At 39.7% G+C, this 21589-nt stretch overlaps 1 protein-coding gene across 1 annotated transcript in view; it reads right to left on the minus strand.

The window, feature by feature from the left end:
• The window catches only part of adam19a (ADAM metallopeptidase domain 19a), a 73000-nt gene that overhangs the window by 45570 nt on the left and 5841 nt on the right, over positions 1–21589 (minus strand). The window contains exon 2 of the mRNA XM_088434929.1: positions 19295–19374. Within this exon, the coding sequence (XP_088291055.1) occupies positions 19295–19374 (80 nt within the window). The remainder of the gene's footprint in view (positions 1–19294; positions 19375–21589) is intronic.

A 21589-nucleotide genomic window follows, 5' to 3' on the forward strand; every position in this document is an offset into this window, starting at 1 on the left:
TCCATTTTTTTCAGCTTTAGACTAACCTGTATAAAAACTGTAAAAAGTAGTTTTTTTTTTCTTTAATGTTAAAAAGGATACAGTTCTAGGTATATTTATACAAGTATTATAGATGATCTTATTTATTTTCAGTATGATGAGTAGGGGAGGCCCAATATCTTTTCTCTTTTCTAAGGGGGCTTTGCAAAATATAATTGAGAACAACTGGTTAAACGCATCAAGTCTATATGACTTTGAAATATCCTACTGCATTTGAATGTGCCATACGGTTTATCCTTCACTTCAGCAGCTCCTGTAGTGGAGACTTGGATGTGTCAAATTAATCGGAACGCAGGAAAAACTCCAAAATAAAAGTCAAAACTGCATTTACGTCCATGTTTTATTTGGTGTATTTATTTTGAAGTTGGCTTGTATAGTGCTCTGCTGTCATGTTACGTTGTTGCGGCACTTCGCTTGACTACTCCTCCTCTTACACTTCTTCCTCGGCGGCCTGAACCATGACAATTGTTCCATATGGATCATCGATTAGGTCTAAAAATAAAACAACTGGCACTCTTGAACACAAATGAACTGTCATTCAAAAACCAATTGTGATCATCAGCAGGCGCTTGATTCTCTGCTCAGCGAGTCCATATGTTTAAATGTCACAAAGTCCAAAATACACACCGCAAACAGGTGTGAAACTGTTTATTTTGAGTCTTGTTAGCTATGGTTTCCCTCTCATTTTTACATGCATGCACAGTATTCTTTCACCCCTTGACAGATGTCAGGTATATAAAGTACCTCCATTATTAAATTAAAATTGAATGAATGTTCATGAACTGATGCAAAAAACATAAATTATTCCCAAATAATTGAAATAACCATGGAATGCCCAAAACACTTTTTTTTTTTTTTTTATGGAGGGTACTGGACACCCTTGACTGATGCTTATCTAACATAAGCCAATTGAGCAATGTAGTGACAACTGTTACCATTGGGTGGCAGTGTTTCCACACATATAACATAGCTATTAACTACATGCAATTCAAAGTAAGGAATGGAAGTCAATCTTTCATATGATAGCACCCATATTTACATTAACATAGCACACAATATTCCGTCGGCCTTGAAAGATGTGAAAATGCTGAATATACTGGCCCTCTAAAGGTTTCATTTTCCGATAACGCTCATACATTCAGACAGCTGCATTAAAACGTTCAAATTACTTTGCAGTACATTTCACTGACTTCAGTAAATTTGAATGACTTTATCAATACGTGTATTCCAATATTTTCAAACGATCTTCAAAAACATATCAGCATGTTTCAATGACTGTCAATTCAACAACCCTCTCAATACTTTTGTCGCTTTCGTCATTGTGTTTGGGAATTATCTTTTTGTGCGTTCTGCACTCTGTCATTGCTTGTGCTTACACCGGGCAAATCCCATCCACAACAAAAAGATTGGCACGAATTGGTATTCGACGCATTCCTTCTGGTTGCTTTATCATCATTTCCTGCTTGCCGCATTCATGTTTTGAGCATTTTCATTCCTTTGGTAATTGTTTTTCCACTTGTAGCCAGAAGCAATAAAAAATGTGTCTGCCAAACTTTTACATTTTCTAAACACACACTGTATCTGACGTGGCGAGAATTGCATTAGAAAAGGAAGAAAACATCTCAATCTCGCTAAACATTGGAAAAAAAAAAACACAAAACAGAATGAATATACAGGAAGCTTCAAAGGAGGGTTTTTTTTTGTATGCCTGCTGCAACAGAACTTTCTCCACACACACACGCACACACACACACACACACACACAAAGAAAAAACACTGAAAGTAGCAAGATCTAGATACATGATAAACACGGCATGTTGAGGCCACAGACTGAATGGGAGAAGACCAGCAGGAAAGAAAGAGGGGGGCTTGTATGCACTCCACCAAGCCTCATGTGCAGGCCATCTTAATGAGAGCCACATTTAGGTCAACATTGCCCCCCCCCCAACCCCCCTTTCTCGCTGCTACTCACCAGCCCCACCCCACCCAGCCTCCCGAGACAAGACCAGTACCAGCAGTGCACTTTTGGCCGTAAAACCCCCACCCGGCAAGTAAAAATTGAAAAACGGCGAAAAGGAAAACGCAATAGACGGTCACGATCATTCCCTCTCTCGTAAAAAAAAAAGGACACTTGTGATTTTTCCACTTGAGACAGGAAAAACGAGCCAAGAGAGAAATCGGTCGGGCAGACCTGCTGTGCGTGCCATTTAAATAAATCCATTATGAGATGGACAAAAAAAAAAAAAAAAAAACCACTAAAAATTCAGTTTGTGTTATTAGAGTATGATTTTTTTAAATTCAGCACAATAAATAGAATGCTAATATTTCAATTATACATTTGCCACTAATCTGAGTAGGTTCAATTAGTTTATGCAACACGGCTTGCAAGCCCAAATATTTATGGTATTGCATGGAAAACATTGCTGCAGTCAAAGATGCATATTCCGCTTCCGGATCGCCAAACGGTGCTAGCAAATGCGTACGTAATGCCGATGCGTCACCGGATTGTACAAGATAGCTCCTGTCTGAAATCAAGACACAAATCCAAATCCTTCAGGACGGAATACATTCTCGTGTTTAATGCACTCCACCTAATCCTGATTCAAAAGTCGCAAGTCCCGGTCAAAAGAGAAAGTGGGGAAATGGAAAAAAAGCGCATTTATCATCGCATGTGGCAGGTCCACACACTTTGAACTCTGCGCAGTGAACACGGCTCACGTTGAGGAAGGATAAAATACAATATGTAAGATGATTAGATCAGTGGTTTTCAATCGGGGATACTAGTGAGGATATGTGAAGGTACTTCGGAGGGTACCTGAGATTTGAACTGAGTTTCTGCAGGTACCAGCAAATCAAACTTAATGCTGTCGTGACAAGAAAGGTTTATGATTCTTTCTAAATTGAGAGCAAAATAATTGGAACTTGAAGCAACAACGCTAAATGTGTTAATAGTCACTGTTTTGTAAAACGTTGTTTTCCTTCTTTTTTGTTAAGTTTTATAAGAAAGCACATTGTATTCAGTGAGGTAATTTCCCAGGAGACGAGCCAGAAATAAAACTGACAATGTTTCGCGATCTATCGTCTTTTTTTCGGAGCACACATGCACCTTACAAATCCTAAACGGTGCAGGAAAGCTGGAAATTACGTAATACTTTGCGCTAAGTGATATTTTGTACTATCATCCTCATATGTATAGTTTTCTTCCACTACATCTACTCCGTAATATGCTGAGAATGTGAGTATTCATTTATTAGTGCTTCATTATTACAGCCCTTATTAATCTATGACTGTTTTTTTTTCCTATTTATTGCCTACTTTATTATTTGCTCGATTGTGGAATTTAGTCTGCTCCGGGAAGTGAACAGAATAAAAATGTCATTGTGTAGTATTCCTATGCATACGGCAATAAAACTCTTGAATCTTGAATCTTCATGCTAGTTAGCAGGAACTTGGCAGAACACCACTAAAAATAAATAAATAAATAAATCACTGAAAAAAAGTATTTTCTTAATCCCTTCTACAGTATTTTGTTTAATCCTTTGAGCTTTACATCAAAGGCAAATCACGTCAAAAGAAGAGCATTGACAGAAGACACTTCAGGAGCTGAAATTTCACCCAGATGGTAACAACGTGTCAAAGTTCCACTTGGCATGACCACTTAGTGATCCCTCTACCAGGAGTGTGCAATCCTTTGGTTGAAATACTGCGAGAAAGATGGGGAAGAAAATGTTCAAAAACACTGCACATGGGTTAAATAGTCAGTGTATATAAAATGAATGTTTTGATTAACAATTTTTATATATTAGCTTCAATAATTCAATAAAGTTTTTTTTATTGAAAAGTTGAAAGGATTCTACACAGGTTCTCAATGGGATTTGAGTCAGGGGACATTGTCAGCCACATCATGAGTTTTTTCCCACGCTACTGATCACAGCTAAAGCATCAACTTTTTTTTTTGAGCAGCAGCAGGGTCTTGCATTACAATTATTTAACTGCGGAAGGCATCGTTATCTTATTTACAGCACGGCAGGAAATTGCCACTGCGGAGATGATTTTGTCACCTTTAGGTTTTAAACAGGAAGTCTGAAGAGGGAAGGGGCCTCTGAGCTGAGTCAGTGTCATCAGGAAGCAAAAACTCCAACGTAATTATGTAACTTAAAGTAAGTGACTAAAATGGACTTGTTATTTGTGTTCGTCCAACTGCTTTCAAATGTTGACCCTCATCTCAATCGGGCAAGCAATGTGCTTTCACACATGACTAATGGCGCCGGGCGTTAAATATGTAACACCTCATTAACCTTCAGTGAGAATACTGCGCAGTATAGCAGTGTTTGGGCGGCAGCAATTACAATGTGAACACACTAATCATGAGCAGGCGTACATTTAAACTATTGTTTTTTTTTTTTTTTAAATAAATCACCTGCAGCTATTGTGTAAGAGGGTTGTTCACCGTACTGCGCAATTAAGCCCAAAAATAAATTATCGAAAAAACATTCTGTGGAAAATATTCTGACAAAAATTATATAATTATATTAACATTCCATAATGACAAGCTGATCAAAATTCCAACATTTTTTGCAGTTGATAATAACTCTATTTGGCTGTCATCTATATTGGGTGTATTTTACTGTAGACCAATAGGTGGCGGCATACTTATTTAGGTTGCGACAGTGTAAACAGAGAAGAAGAAGAATGTAGGAAGTATTCCAGCACAAGTGAGGTTTTTCTTAATTTAAAGGCTTCTGCTGTAATCCTGCTTTTTATGCCAAACGGCTGCAGGTTCATTTTACATTGCTGGGAATGATTATTGATGCATATTGTGTGATGACAAGTTTATTAGTTTGGGAACAAAATGAGTCGTTTATTGTAACGCAGACGGGTACACAGTTATGCTGTCTAATTTTTTTTTAAAATCTAGCGCCGTGTACCCCTGGGTTGCGGCATCCCTGTTTTTTTTTCACATTACGAAGTAAACAAAGTGGAATACTTTGTGGAGTAAAAAAAGTGGTTTTTCTTCCCCTCTTTACGGCAATTTTCCCGCTTTATGGCATCCACAACTGTCATGACCTGTGGGGTTGGCTGTGTTTATGTTGTTTTGCCTCCCTCCTCAGGCCTTTTTAGGTAATTGCACTTATTTTCTGTTTGTGTTAAAACTGTCTGCGCTGTAACGTAAGATGCTGGTCTGCTTTTGATCGGCGTCAAGGTGTCACTAAGATGCCGATATTCGAAAGACTTGATCTCGTGTGAGTGCTTACGATATTGTATTTATCGTGCATTTTAGTGCTTAATTCAAACTTGAGTTGGTTAGTCATGGGTCCCAAGATTGCTAGTGATGTTAATGGGGGAAGTAACATGATGGTTAGTATGGAAACGAAGCTAAAGATAATCATGAAATACAGTACGAAGAAGGCTAGGCTAGGCTATGCTAGGCTACCTCCGCTAAAGATTATGGACATAAGTAGCTCAAGTCAACGTCACTCAAAGGAAAATAATATTTCATTTTTCCTTTATATAGTTTTTATGATGTTATTTAATTGTATACATGTATATAATATATAAGTAGCACTTACTGTACTATTTTGTTACCAGTTTTTAAAACATATATACAGTATAATTTTGTTGTTTTTACCTGGGGTTTTATATGCATTAGCTATTTGCCATAGGTTTCTATTGTCCGCCATGCGACAATTTCACCTTACGATCCCAACTCTGATTAATTTCGTATGTGCATTTCTACTGTTTTAACAGCATTTTTAACGAGAGTTGCCAAGTGAAGAATACATTTATTGGAGTGCATTCAACCCCGTTAATAAAGTTAATCCCGCCTCACCTTGAATCTCAGCGGACACAATAGAGTCCCATCCGATTTCCTGTCCCTTGGATGGCGTATCGCGGCCCAAATTAAAACCATTATTTCCTCCGACTCTTTGAGCTCAAACATGGCGTTTCTTTACAAGTCATTTAATCCCTTTCAGCGCAATGATAGCTCTCCCTTTCACAGACAATTCAATGACAAAAATCACTGCAGAACAAACAGGCGCCATAAAATGAAATTGCAATGAAAAGCTTTATTAAAGTGTCAATCTTGAATCTCGTGACTAGAAAGAGGACAATCGCAATTATCCCTCTCACGAGGGGCACTCATTTCCCTCTCGCTGTTACGATTCCTTACAAGTCAACAAAGCAATCATTTTCAACGCGTTTTGGGGAGCTTCGTTTCATTTCCAGCGATGTGGTTGGATATGATAGCTTGGCTGAAGAGGACACAAAAAATGAAAGCTCTGAATCTTCGGCTCAAATTTGGTCGCAATAAAACAAGATGGAAATAGCCACAATGAGCCTAAATTGCCTACTTCAAACCGGAATGGCAAATTTTCTATCTTTTGTGCTATCCGTCTCTACTTTAGGACTGCAGCAACTGTGAGTAAATCACACCTACCGACAATTACTAAACCAAAAGAGCTTAACATCATATTAAACTAATCTTTTAAATCACCCTGAAAAACAATTAATCTGACATGGAACAATTATACGGAAAATACAAAAGCGCTGAACGGTGAATACTCTTAAGCTAATAACCATGATGCGGCCCCTCCCCAGCATACCAATTGGGTTAGGGTTAGGGTTACTACTATGCTTATTAGCGGTTTCTGTATACACACATTTGTCTGATACTGCCCCCAGGTGGCAAAGTTTCACACACCAAAAGGAGCGGAGCAATATTCATTGAAGTGACGCAAAAAAATGTGACAACATTTTTAGTTCTTTGTTTTATTCAATAATGTTGCTACTCCATCCATCCATTTACAGGAGCCACTTATCCTCACAGGGGTCGCAGGTGTGCTGCTGCCTATCCCAGGAGACTTTGGGCACTAGTTGGGGGACACCCTGAATTGGTTGACAGCCAATTGCAAGGCACAGACAAACAATCATTCATTCACTCAACCACACCTAAGGACAATTTTGTATGTCTAATGCACCTGCTATTCATGTTTTTGGAATGTGGGAGGAAGCCAGAGTGCCCGGAGAGAAGCAAAACAGGCTCTGGGACAACATGCAAACTCCACACAGGAAGCAAGGTGAATTTGAACTCAGGTCCCTGAACTGTGAGGTGGACGTTCCACCGAGCGACCTTAATGTCGACTGTCATGTTCTGTTGGGATTTGGTATTGTGAGTTTTTTGGTTTTTGTTTTGGTGGGATTTCTGTTTGGGTTCATGTTATGTTTTCCTGCCGTCGGTCTATTTAGTATGATTTGTTCCACCGGTTGTCCGTGAGTTCATCCAATCGGTTTTCCCAGCCTCTTGTTCCCATCCCTGTGGCGTGTTTCCCTAATTAGTCTTCTAAAAAGTCTTCTCGTATTTAAGCCTCAGTTTTGTTTCAGTTATTTGTCGGGTCATTGATAGATAATAGATAGAGATAGATAATAGTTATAAAATAATGCCTTCTTGTTATGCTTTAACAATCTTTGCCATTTTGCCAAGGCTATTTTTTTTGGAACCAGAAAGCAAATAGGTACCAGAAAAAAGCGAGTAGAGCTAGATTTCTTGGAAGAAACTAGGCCTTTGTCAAGTAGAGGAGAGTAGGGTAGGGCAGATAACGTCGGTGGGAATGGGCTCAATGTTTCAAGTTTATTATTTAAAAAAACATTCCAAAAATGTGTGTTTTAGGGAATGGCATTTCTACTCATGTTCATCTGAAAAGATGATTCAAAATACAAGTCAACGAGCGTGGTCATTGAACATATTACCGACAAAATTTTACAGAAAAAAATGACATCGCAATCTACCTTGAACTGGAACATATTACCCACCAAAAAGTGTTACTAAACTAAAAACTTAAATATTGGTAATAAAAGAAAAAGTCAAACTTGGTGGAATTACTGTATATCTAACTGAATTTCCATCCATCCATTTTCTAGAGCTGCTTCTCAAAAAACCAAAAGTCATAAAAAGATAAAACGCTTTTGTAACCTTGACCACAGTCTGGATCATTTGGTGCAGACCTTAATGAGTCTGAGCATACTATCAGTTGATCCATTTCAGGATAAATGCTTGACAAGCTGCTATTATGATGGGATTATCAGGAAAAGAACCTCGTCTCTAAATGTTTGTCAGACGTGACTCCGGGGAGCTGAATCTAGAAGCAGGGCGGGCGGACCCCGGTTCTGGGAGTCGTTGGCCCACTTCTTGGAACCGTCGAATGAGTCGACTCCCTCCTGCTCGTCTTCTTTCGCAAATGCGAGCTCTTCCATTCAAGTAAGGGTTGCTCGGCCTCGGCGTTGGAGTTTTCCGTGTCCTTTTTTTTTTTCTTTCTCTATGTCAGTGCGGTATGTCGGCAAAAATGCACTGCTCACATTTCAAACCCCAAAATGTCCTTTGAAAGCAAGTCGTATCCCATTTGCGCTCCCTGAAATATCCCTAAAGCCCAACGGACTGACGTCTCCCGTCTCATTGTCGCAAGACGTCTGGGCGTTCTAAAGAGGACCTGATCAAAGGCGGCGTTCTATTGGAACAGCGCCACTCTCAAGTCTCCCCGCGTGGCGATCAAAACAAGGACTCCCGGAGGATCCGGCCGCTCTTCTCGTTGTCTGCCTCTTCCTCCCCGACGCCTTTTTCGAACGCCGCATCTAAATCCATTTCTCCAAAATGATTGGAACTCAGCGTCTGATTTCAATCAAAACATTCATTAATAGCCGCGATTGCTTCTTGCGGCTTAAGTCCTTTGGATGGAAAAAAGAGCTCTTTTCCATACCCCGTCGAAGTTATTATCCTGTCGTATGCGTGAACTTTTTATCGCTAAAAAACTAGACTGAATAACGCTATCGGTCGTCCGTCGAGTTCAAGTGAGAGCGCTGAATGAGGTGAAAAGGTCCGCGATTGGTGAGTGCGCTTCAGCGTCAAGGGTGGTACAAATGAAGGGGTGTTTTGAAGAGTCCATTTTTTTCACACTTTTCACACTACATATAACCTTATTTATATGTATGTTCAAATGTATTTGTAAGCTAAGTGCTAAAGAAACTAACATTTTTTCCATTACGCAACAGGGTAACAACTTGTACAATTAAAAAAGTAAAAATGGTATTTTTTTTTATTTGGCATACATTATACCAAAAATTTCAAACAACAATTTTGGAAAAATTGTTTATTCGTCCTTTTTATTGTTATATTCATCATTGTTATATTGATACCTCCAGTGGCCATTGTGGAGCCATTTTACTATTAAAAACTAGCAATGACAAACTACAAGAATAGAAAAATGAGATAAAATTCATGAAATTTTATGGAAAATGCTAATACATGGATTCATGAAATTTTATGGAAAATGCTAATACATGAGTATTTTTTAAATACAAATGCATAAAAGTATAATTGATATCAGTACTATGTATCGGTATTTGTAACTGCAGTGTTCCCTTGTTTTTCGAGGTTAATGGGGATTGAAACCCCCCGCAAAGTGAGATCCACGTAGTAGGACTCCTCCATCCTCCACCCCACAGGAATTTTCATGCATGTGTACATGGGTACCAGAATTTTTCAAATGTAAAAAGTATTTATACTTTACATAATTACGACAAACATTCGTGCAGTACACATATTTGGTTAAATCTAGAATTATTAAACCTTATACAGTAACTGTACTGTTATCCCTTCCCGTTTCCATCCCTCGGGTGTAGTCGGGGATCACACAGGGCTGGAATTGCCCTGATAGTAACGCCCCTCGGACATCTAACTAAAGTGGAGCCCATAAATGACGAAACATGAAAACAGGAGAGCAGAGTTTACACTCCAAATTCGAATTTATTACAATAGCGCTCTGATTTGTCCACACCATACTGCTCCCACCACGCGTTCTTACTCACATGTGAGGTGGAGACAAATGCTGGCATTACAAACAGTCAAAAACTTGGACACGACAGGTCAAACAATCAGTCAGTGATTGGCTCCTGGTGCAACATTGATCAATGAAGGCAGGAGTGGATTGCAACTCGTGCCTTCATTGGTCGGTCGTGCTGGGAGCCAATCACGTGTCTTGTAGGAGTGCCCGTGTGAGTGCATGCGCGCACTCTTGGGTTTCACGGTTTGGTGGGGGACCAAATTGCAGGTTTTACTGTCCTTGTGGGGACCTAGTGCTGTTTCCAGACCTCCTTTTGACGATCAATGCTTGCTTTTAGAGTATTGGTTTGAAGTGGATTTGGGTTGGGTTTAGGTTGAGGGTTAGTTAGTTAGTTTTCCAATCATAAAGTGTTCGGTGAATGTGCGCAAGAAATTTGTGGGGTTCGATTCTTCCAACAAGGTTAAGAACCAACCTATTCATAGAGAAAAATGGTGAAAATGTGTATCAAATTGTCGTATGACAGTTCACAATCAAAATGTACCAAATAGGCCCGCTGGCTAATACTAATCTACGCTAACCATACTACTTTTTGATTTTAACACGATGTGCTTCTGTTCCATCTGCCAAATATTGTCACGCAGGCGATCCAAAAGTCAATTATTCATAAGTCCCCTTTAAAAATCAGCTCGAACGTGAAGTCACTCGTGTCGTGTGTGTCCAGATGGAGCTTTACTAGCAGCGCTTTGCCAATGTATTATTGCTCAATAATGCTCATAAGGGAAGGAAACAGATGTCCACTGTAAAAGCTTAACATCCCATTGTTAGCCGGGACATAAGGACAGTTTTTTTTTTGTTTTTTTTGTGCTCAATAGTCTGCGCCACGCAAAGTGTTTGTGATGGGTTACTCTAAAAAGCATAACATTTTTTTTTTCCTTGAAAGTTCAATTTATGTTCAAGGGTACCATCCACCCACTGGGTAATTACAATGACTCTATGCAAGTAAATGTGTTTTAGCTGAACAAAGCAGAAAAACAAAACAAATATATAGTGAGCAAATTAATATTCAAGAAAGCCTACAGTGCCTTTTATTGCAGCAGCAGTGTTATATCTTTGAATGTGGACTGCATCATTCACTGGTGTGAAAAGCGTCACTAAACGACACTCGCGTGTGTGTCGTCCCCTCCAAAACAAGCGTCGCGGATTCGTGTCATCGACTCCTTTGATGTGCGGGAGACTTTTCCCGGAATCGCAACCGTTTTTTTTTTTTTTTTTTTTTCCACTCCCACGCCGCCAAAATAAGACTGACAGCTTTGGATTTGTGTAAAGAGATGTCCTGGCGCTGCTTGTTTGGGCGAATTCAAAAGCTGCGAGAATACCCGGATTTTTTTTTTTTTTCTTCATGGGGAGCAAAACACTGCTGACCCCAGAGCCTGACCCTGTATGAATGACTCACCAGATTCAGCGTGCCAATTTTATTTTCCTAAAATAGTTAAGTATAGCCGAACCATTTAAAGCAGGGGTGTCCAAACTCGGTCCTCAAGGGCCGCCGTCCTGCATGATTTCCATGTTTCTTTCCCTCACACACCTGATTCAAATAATCAGCATCATTATCAGGCTTCTGCTGAGCGTGTTGATGTGTTGATCATTTGAATCAGGTGTGCTGGGGAAAGAAACCTAGAAAACATGCATGACAGCGGCCCTTGAGGACTGGATCTGGACACCCCTGATTTAAAGAAATGATCAAATTGTGAGTTTTTTTCCTTCAATATTGCAATTGATAGTCGAAGACCGCTAATGACAGCTTTACACAACTTAGTACCTTAATCAATTTATAGCTAATTTTTAGATTTGTATTACTATATTTTTTTTTAACTCTTTTGAGCGCAGCCACATCTTTTCAATTCTATTTCATTGCATAAATTGCATAAAATGACACTTTGAGCAGCAGATACACACATTTGCTTTGGCAGTGGATTGCCCCCTGGTGGCTAGTTTAAAAAAAAAAAAACGGCAGATAAACCGCACTGGACTATAAGCCCATAGCTCAAATCATGAGAAAAAAGTTGCAGTTTATAGTCCAAAAAATACGGCAATCATGAATAATTCCACACAACCTGGCAGAACTTTTACCTACCAGTTAATCAATTATTGCTGCGCTTTTGACGAGAAAATTGTTGGCGAAGACACCGGTGTAAACAAAAAGTTTGAATTTGAATGTATAGCCGGGAGCTGAAAAGCAAAAGGCTGAATGAGAGCTTGGCAAGCGTGCAGGCAAGGCAAGCTTACTGCTGACTTTGCTCGATCGACGCCAAGCGGAAACGGCAGAAGGGCGTACGAAATCCAGATGCAGACAAAGAGAGCGAGCGAGCGAGAGAGAGAGAGAGAGAGAAAGAGGAAAGAAGCAGACGTGTTGCGCGGCTCCTTCGTGTCATCCGCCGACAGTGCGATTATCAGCTCTGGGAAACAAGCAAATATGTCATTTGGCTCTGTCGACGCTGCTATTTGCTTCACTTTGTTTTCCCTCGAGAGAGAGAGAGATGACAGACGATAACAACCGAACGTGTTCTTGCGGCAAACGTCAAGAAAATATGTTAATGAAAGGGAGCGAAAATAGCTTGAACAATAAGAAATATTAAGGTGAACTAAAAATACGCTTTAAAGGTCTATTTTAAAGATTGTTTTAACTTGTCACTTTCAATGACTCTTACCAAGTACAGGTCCGGAAAAAATGGCTCTCAAAAGGCGCTTTTAAGTGAGACGCAGTGAGACTTGTGGGAGCTATTATCCATGACACGCACAAAAATTATTTTCTCCAAGCCAATTTCTCAACGCGCACAAGACTGTGCATGTAAATTGCGTAGTGGAATTCTATTAGCCGGCAATCCTTCCAGGGGAGAGTATGAATTATGGATTAATGAATTCCCCGGATTGCATCTTGTTGTCTCAGCCGTATATCAAGAACGGCACACGAGTAGTTAGAAATGTCGGTGAGAGGTTATCGACAACGCCGTGTAAGGTTTTTGCCCCAAGACTCCCACAATCTCGCGTTCATTTTCTCGCCGAAGCATTGATGACTGCATGAAGGAAGCACGCAAACGGCGGGCCAACGAGCACAATTTCCAACTGTGGCTTTTTGCAACCTTCGGGGAATTGAAAGAAATGCGCTCCAAAATCCTACTTGGCTTATTGAAAGCCCGCAAAACTTTTGTTTTCTCGAGCACCTGGCAAGCCACTTAACTAGACAGTTTCGAAAAATAATCCGACGCTGATTATTTTTCGCAATATTGCATGTTAATATGCAATATGCAACTTGTACAGTATGTTCCCTCGTTTATCACTAGGTTTGCATTTACAAAAAATACCTGCAATAGGTGAAATTGGCATTTATTATATGTGCTTTTTTTACCGACACTAATTGCTGGTAACTTCATTTAATAATTTTCATTTGTTCATTGTTGTTCGTTAATGCTATGAGTTGTAAAACTCCTCACCACACACCACACTTACTATTTTTTTTTTTCTTAAGCGGGCATTAACATTTTTTGTGGCATGAGTTTGGAACTTGGAGCCAGTAGCGGGCAACAGTAAAAGTCTCTATGGAGCCTGGAGAACCAGACTTGGAACACTAGACCGGGAAAACTAGAATTGAAAAACTAGACCTTGAGAATTAGAACTGAACAATTAGACCTGAAAAACTAGAGCTGGAGAACTGGATAACTAGACTTGGGGAATTAGACTGGAAAAAAATAAACCTGAAATAGACCTGGGAAACTAGACCTGGAGAACTAAACCTGGAACACTAGATCTGGAAAACTAGACCTAAAGAACCAGAAGTGGAAAACCAGACATGGAAAATTCGACCTGGAACACTAGATCTGGGGAACTAGACCTGAAAACCTAGGTTTAGAGGACTATACATGAGAAACTAGACTTGAGGAATTAGACCTGGAACACTGGATTTTGGAAACAAGACCTGAAGAACTAGACCTGGAACACTAGATCTGGAAAACTACACCTGAAAAATTTGACCTGGGAAACTAGACCTGAAGAACTAGACTTGGAGAGTTAGACCTGCAAAACTACACCTGAAGAACAAGACCTGGCACACTAGATCTGAAAAACTAGACCTGAAGAACTATACCTGGGAAACTAGACCTGAATAACTAGCCCTAGAGAGTTAAGACCAGGAAAACTAGACCTGAAACACTATTCCTGAAAAACTAGACCTGGAAAAGTAGACCTGGAAAAGTAGACCGAGAGAGGACCTTGAAAACTAGACCTGAAGAATTAGCCCTGGAACACTGGATCTGGAGAACTAGACCTAGGAAACTAGACCTGGAGAATCGGACCTGAGAAACTAGATCTGAAACACTTCAGCTGGTAGGAAACTGAAAGGACAGCTTGACATGACAGTTTCGCAGCTTGACAACTGACAATCTGACAACGTGTCACAGAGAAACTCAAAAGTTGAACACTGAAAAGCCAGCATGCCATGCCTAACCCTATGTGACAAAATAAAGAAACAAAGAGACTGACAACATCAGAGAACCAACCCACTTGTGATATTAATTCTCACATTTCTCTCGGGAGAATCCCTCTCAAAGTTCAAACCTTCATAGAACGTAGGTAAAAAAAAAAATTGCACAAAATATTGTAAAATGGCGAGGTCTCGAAAGGTGAAACGCGTTATAGCACAGAATCCAGAAGCTCACACCTGCTCCTAAAAAACACTTTCTGTAATAATAACTATACAGTACATGGCAACTAATATGCAACGTATGCTGTTTGTTTCCTCGTAGGGCAGCAAACGAAACGAGCGCATACCCAGCTAGCTTGCTAGTTTAGCATAGCAAAGATTTACTAGAGCATCTAAAGGCGCAATAAACAACCTGGGTTTTACCTTTCCCCACAATTTAATGCTGGATTTCACCAGAGATTTGCCATTATTGGCTAAAAAGACAAGTTTTCCATAATTAGCAAAATTTCAAAGCCAATCGAAACAGGAAACAGGATTTTGGATGCCAGTCCGAGCTCTTTCTTTCCCCTTAAACTGCAAGTTGTAGTCAAGTATACCGTGTTACTGAATCTGTATACAAGGTTGTCTCCTTGTGTTTTTATACACACAAGTAAAACATACACCAAAGTGAGTTTTCCATAACACGTCCCCAGTGTGCAACCAAATTTGTAAGACTACAAAAGAGCGCATCTGCAAACAATTTATGCCCTCATGCGCGGCCATAAAACGCTGACGCCATGTGTGCACTTGCTAATGTCACCTGGGTGAAATATCGCCGGCGGCGCACTCGGCGGGGTGACTTATCGCCTAATCATTAGAGGCGTGCGGTAAAGAGATAGCACCTTGTTGCTGCTGTTCTGACACCTATTTGCGGAACAAAATGGTGACAGATAAGAAGACCCTTGCCTCCATTTTTGCTAGCTATTGAAACAAATCCAGATAAGACAATAGCGTTTTGATCTCTCTTCCACACAGTCATTCTTTTTTTTTTCCCATTTTATTTAGTTAAACCCATAATACCATCGACGAGGGACTTCAGTTACGTCGTTTGGCCAAAGTCACATGATTTAGCAATTAAAAACCAGCACTGTAGTGACGCGTTACTTGGAGGCATTGATGGCAACAGAAAATACGTGCAATTGCCTAAAAACGCCTGCAGATGGAGACAAAACAACACAAATACAGCCAAGCCCCTAAGGTCATGACAGTTGTTTTTGTCGCAAAACCGGGAAAATACCATAAAGAGGGGACAAAAAAAACTCAGTATTCCACATCGCAACATGAAAAAAACGTTAAGTCAGGGACGCTGTAACACGGGGGTCCACTGTATATAATTTATTTCAAAGTTATTTTTTCAATGTCGAGTGTGCCTCACGGAGGACATTCAAAGAAGCGCAGTGCAGTTCAGTAATACGGTATCACTAGTGCTTGCAGAGTTGACTCAACATGCCGTCACAGAAAATATTTTTTTTAAAACATTTTTGGCACACATGGAGCATAAATTGGAAGTCTTTGTGTCAAAAAAATGTTTACCAAGTGGCAAGACACTGTCTTGCAAAAGAACGATGAAAAAAAAAACTAATGTTGATGTATTTATTTATTCATGTTCACATTTCTTCATGTACCAAATACTCAATATTTTGTTTCAAAAAATTGACTGGGTTCAATGGGGAAAAGAGCTGTAAATTGAATACTGAAACCATACAAATATGGAGTGAGTATGGTAGTATGGGAATATATGACGTGACCAGGCAAGATTGCATGACCTGACTTCACCCAAGTAAACACTTGACTGAATACGCCTAAAATTTGGCGGACTCGACTTTTTCGGTTTTTGCCACTTTGGAAGTTTCTTGAAACTTGAATGTTCAGACTTCGGACTTACGTATGACAATCACATTATGTGACTAAGTCCCACCTTTACTTTAGACAAGACTCCCTATTGTGTTGGCATTTGAGCGCGTACTCGTTAGCATGCGCGGCAACATGCTGACGCCGCTATGCAGATGAATGCGTGACCGCGAGTCATCCGGCGCGGTTACGTTTCTCGGCACGACTCTTGTTCCCCCCCGTTCCATTCATTTCCATCATGGTTGGCATTAGGATGCGCAAAAGCCTTCGCTGATCACTGTCGGTTGCACCGTTCCGACTGATCACTGTCGGTTGCACGCATTTCCAGCAAAACCTGGTCGGTGAATTGTCCACAGCAAAGTGGAAGGGGAAAAAAAAGGAAGTGAAAACAGGATTGTGACACCATTAAAGTGCACATTTTTGTGTAAAATTGATGCCTGGACTCAATAAAGGTTGGAAAACACTTGTACGTGACATGGGCTCATGATTGTGTTCACGCCGGCATGGACAGTAATTGAAGCAAATCCGACAAGAAATTCTTATGAACAATAAAAGAATACAGTAGATCGATGTTTTGTAATTGCGCGTAAGCATTCTTTCTGGTTGCGTCGGTTTACAATTTTGAACTACGGTACAGACCATGAACAAGATAGCTCAACAGTCCCCCCTCCACTTGTCCTTTCTTGCCAAGATGGCCGTCATCGGGCCAAGCGGGGACATCTGTACAGCACGGCACCAAGCCATGTTTCCATTCTCTTACATCCGCAAGCTCGGCCAACTGCGTGTCAACAATAATAGATAGCACGGTTGGGTCAAAAACCGACAAATTCCCAAGTTATAAATGTTGAGAAATGACTTGAATGCTTATGTTTTATTTAGCCCGAGCTTGGTGAGGATCATGATGGACTGGCCCGGAAAAGTCACAGATGGACTGACCGGGTCGATTTAATGGCAACAAATATCGCAATTGTCTTGTGTCCTTTTCTGGCGGACTACAGCGCAGTTGTTTTCTACAGCCAAACAATAGATAATGAAATACTCTGCAAACAACCACCTTATTTGTTGGACAAATAGAATAGAATAGCATTATTGTCATTGTACATAGACATACAACGCTTTGATTGGTGAATATTGATAATATGAACAGTAAATCTATGCTCATTTTTCCTGTGGAAAATGTTGGGTCCGCAATATCAATTAGCTACAGTATGTGTCCCAACAGGAATGTTTGGAGTCCCAAAAATTGCGCAATAAAAAGAACAACATAAGTCTAAGGTTAAAAAGAAAAAAAAAAACCAGATCCTAGAATCTTTGCAAGGAGCTGTTGTTGATATGCCAATAACCTGTGATGCAAATACACAAAAAAACGCTAAGTTAATACATCCCCTTTGGCAGTGATACCACAGTTTCGTAAACACCATACAAATGAAAATGTACATCTGGGCTGTGTCATTCTTCTGTTCACATTTGTTCAACTGCAATGACAAAAACAGAGTCTGACTCACTCAGCTTACTTAGTAGGCTTGCAGTAGTCATAGCTTCTCCTTTTAGGCAGGGAACAATAAAACGACCCAGGCAGGGTAGACATATTTACCGGGCAATAACTATGAGGTGAGATTTGTATTTTTTTTTTTTCTTGCAGAAGTTAAATGAGACTTGAGGACTATCTGCGACCTGTCAAACAGCTCTAATTTAGTCAAGCAGCCACACGTTGTAAGGAAGCCAGAAAAAGCTTCAAAATAAAACACGTGATATCAGGTAATGTATGAAACGAACAGCACTGGAAAACTTTTATTTTGAAGTTACTTCCGGAAGCAAGGTTGTGACAACGACCTACTACTTGATCATCTTTATTTCACTGTTTGAGCAGCATTCGACTAACGCGTGTTCTTTTTTTTCCTTGCTCGACGTTTTTTTTCCGAAGCAATCAAAACAGACGGCGGACGAAGTTGTTAACAATGTTCGTAATAGGTCGTACGTTTTTCTGATTAAAAAAAAGTAAACGAACTGTGATTAATATTTTGGTGTAAAAAAAACCCAATGCATCCGATTGTGATTTGAACGTGTGCGTCGCTGTCAAAAATTGTGCATCTAGGATGCAGGGACATAGGCAAATGAGAGCACTGATAAATAGAATATAAAGAAAGAATAAATAGAATAGAAATCATAGTTTCACAGGAGTGAAACTTCCATTTCATGTTGAAACTTCTCATAATCACCGTGACAAGCTGAGATTCAACGCTATTGCCGGCCAAGGAAAAACTCAAAAATCCCATTTCCGGGGAAAAAAAGGGACCGCAGATGAGGGTCTAAACATGCGTGAAAGCTTTGCACACATAACAGGCCTGGCAAAAAAAAATCCATGTTAGAGGTTTATTGTGCCATTTTGGCAAAAAAAAAAAAAAAAAGTGCCACTACCCTAACTTGGCCAGGATGTGAGGGCCCAAGCAACAAGCACTGCAAAATCTTTATTGGGAAAACTATGTTTTTATTGTTTCAACTGGCAAGATGTGGACTTGGTGAATCATTAGTCCAGTGCTTCTCAAATAGCGGAGGGGCTCCCCAGTGTGTGTGCGTGTGTGTGTGTGTGTGTGTGTGTGTGTGTGTGTGTGTGGGGGGGGGGGGGGGGGGGGGGGGTCTTAGGAAAAGGCTTTGTTTTTGTCATGTGAAGTGTAATTGCAATAAAATCAGAATTTTCATCTTTTTTTCTAGTTTCCGGCACTTTGATGCACTTGCTTACTTTTTTCAGTTTTAGGCTAAGCTGTAATCCGTATAAACGCTGTAAAAAATAATTAACAGTTGTTGAAAGTTGATTTACATTGCTTTTTTTCTTTTGTTAATGTTAAAAAGGACACAGGTTTAGGTGCACTTTGACGACTTTTATCGATAATAATCGTATTTATAAGCGCATCAAGTGGGGTGGGGGCGCATAAGGTTTTCTCTTTCCTCGGGGGGCTTACCAAAATATAATTGAGAAGCACATCACCCGCCTAATCATTCAAAAACATTTTAAAAAGTCGCCATTGTCGAGGCAGACGAAAAAATAACCGACCTGAGCTGAGATGTCTGCTTCCCTCTTGTTTCGGCCTAGAGAAAGCCATCTTGCTGTCGCCGTCCGTCCTCTCTGCAACCCTTCGGAAAGGAAAGGAAAAAAAAAAAAGGCAAAAGATTAACAGGGTGCAGTCTGTTCTATTATTTCCAAATTAAGCTCTGTGGTTCTTCTGTGTTTCTCCACATCTTGGCAAACGCTACGAATCACGAGAATCACCTCAAAGCGGTCAACAACAAATCTCCAGACATGAATTTGATTCATGTGATTCGCACAAACACCGGCTCGGGAGCTTTCTATTTAAGCGGCAAAGCAATAAACACACGCACAAAAAAAAAAAAAAAAGAAAGAATTCAAAGGCTTCATTTGCATCGCTAAACAACAAAGATTGGCAGCGAGATGTGTGCCTTTTATCAAAAGGAAGCGAAAAAAAATTGCTGATGGACTTGTTTCTTCAAGGTAAAGCAGATCAAATGCCTTTCCCCCCTTCCAGCAAAAGTCATGATTATTCGGAAAAGAATCCATAAAATGTCAGCCGCGGTACTCGGGCCTGGAATGGCTCCCGACAGGCGAGGGCAAACATGTCAGTGGCGTTTGAGCCAAGAAAAAGAGGAATTGAAAAGGAGAGGCCGCTTCCCGAGCGCCGGACTCGTCCGTCATTTAAAGCCTCCCATTTGCATAAAATTCAATTGCAGGCGACGAGAAGCTGACGCAATCTGGAAACACAAAGAATAACTAGAAAGAGGGGAAGAGGCAAATTGATTTGTAAGAAATAATAAGAACGCAGACGCATCAAAAACGGGAAAACATTTGTCTTGCGCTTCTGAGCACAGGCTGGAAATCAACTATTGTGATTGGGTGCAGTACAATGGACAAAATTGTGCAAGTAAAGGTTTCAAAACGCCCCCCCACCCCCAAAAAAAAAATACCCTGTTAAAACACAAGTTTCCCCTGCCGATTCTGCTTAAATATACAGTGTATGTATTCAAAATGATAGAAAATGACAGAAAATGACAAAAGATGTCTCCAAAGTCCCGGTCGAAAAAAGAATTGGTAACAAGGAAGTTTGAGAGATGCAATATTGCTGAAAGGCTTTGTAAATCTAGGAGGGGCTAAATTTAGTCTGGGTTGCTAATACTTTTAAATTAGGGGTGTGCCTCTTCCCAATAATTAATCTTTAAAAACAAATGGGGCATTATACCAATCAACATAGGGTTCATTTTAATATTAATAAAAACAATGAAACCTTTTTCTTTTTTAGATTGATAATGCAAAAAAAATTGATCATTCTTTTCCAAAGTCAAAGGAGATGTTTCCAAATCTTGATTTTGGTTCAACACCATAGTAATCAGTCTGCTTTTACAGACGACTAAAGTAATGTCAGAGGAGTTCCAGTCAAGAGACTGAAATTTTGAGTAATTGATCGATTACCTAAATCATTTTTGATTCATTCGGTATTTGATTATTTTTGCCCCTCTAATACAGTATATATATATATATATATATATATATGTCAAGAAATTTGAAATGTTTTAACAATTTGATGCAAAATTTTGCATGATTAATTATGATTAATCACAACAACCATTTTCTCTGAAGCCTGTAACAGATTATTCAAGTAAAAAAAAATTTTCATAAAAAAAAATAATAAAAATACTTAGCGGTTCAGCAACTTTTTAAATGAAATCTACGTAAACGTCCACCTTTGTGCTGATGACTCTTCTCTAATTTTGTTTTCAAAGTTAACAGAGCTACAACAGGAAATAAGCTTTTTAATTATTTTTTTTACGCTTCATAATATCCATATTAAACTCCAAAGTTTATGCTTTAATTTTGACAGCATTAACATATATTTATGGTTATCCATTATCACTGTAAACTATCAAGTATAACTCTAAAATTTCCGGGAAGGATTTAGTCAATGTCAATTTATTTATTTTTTTTTACTCAAGTATCGTTGGTTGGTATCTGCAGCCTCCACGAAGCCCCGATACCTTAAAATAGACCCGGTATCGGCCTGAGATGCCTGATCTTAATATTGAATAATGTTATCGTGATTCGTCCTTTCTAGAATCTAGCGGCAATCAATTTGATTCAAATCCAAAAACATGAAAAAAAAAATGGTGATTTCATATGGAAGCCATCGCGCCCAACTCAAAGTTCTTCAGAAGTGGAGCGTCGCTCCGAGTAAGTCAAAACATTGACAAAATGCAGCGCGTCCTTGGGGAGTCATTAAAAAAAAAAAATGAGGCCACCGGTTCGAGGATGAAGTTCCAAGCTTGAAAAAGACTTCCGCCG

This window comes from Hippichthys cyanospilos, chromosome 1 (assembly GCF_059441005.1).
Source record: "Hippichthys cyanospilos isolate Australia breed blue-spotted pipefish chromosome 1, RoL_Hcya_1.0, whole genome shotgun sequence".
NCBI lineage: Eukaryota > Metazoa > Chordata > Actinopteri > Syngnathiformes > Syngnathidae > Hippichthys > Hippichthys cyanospilos.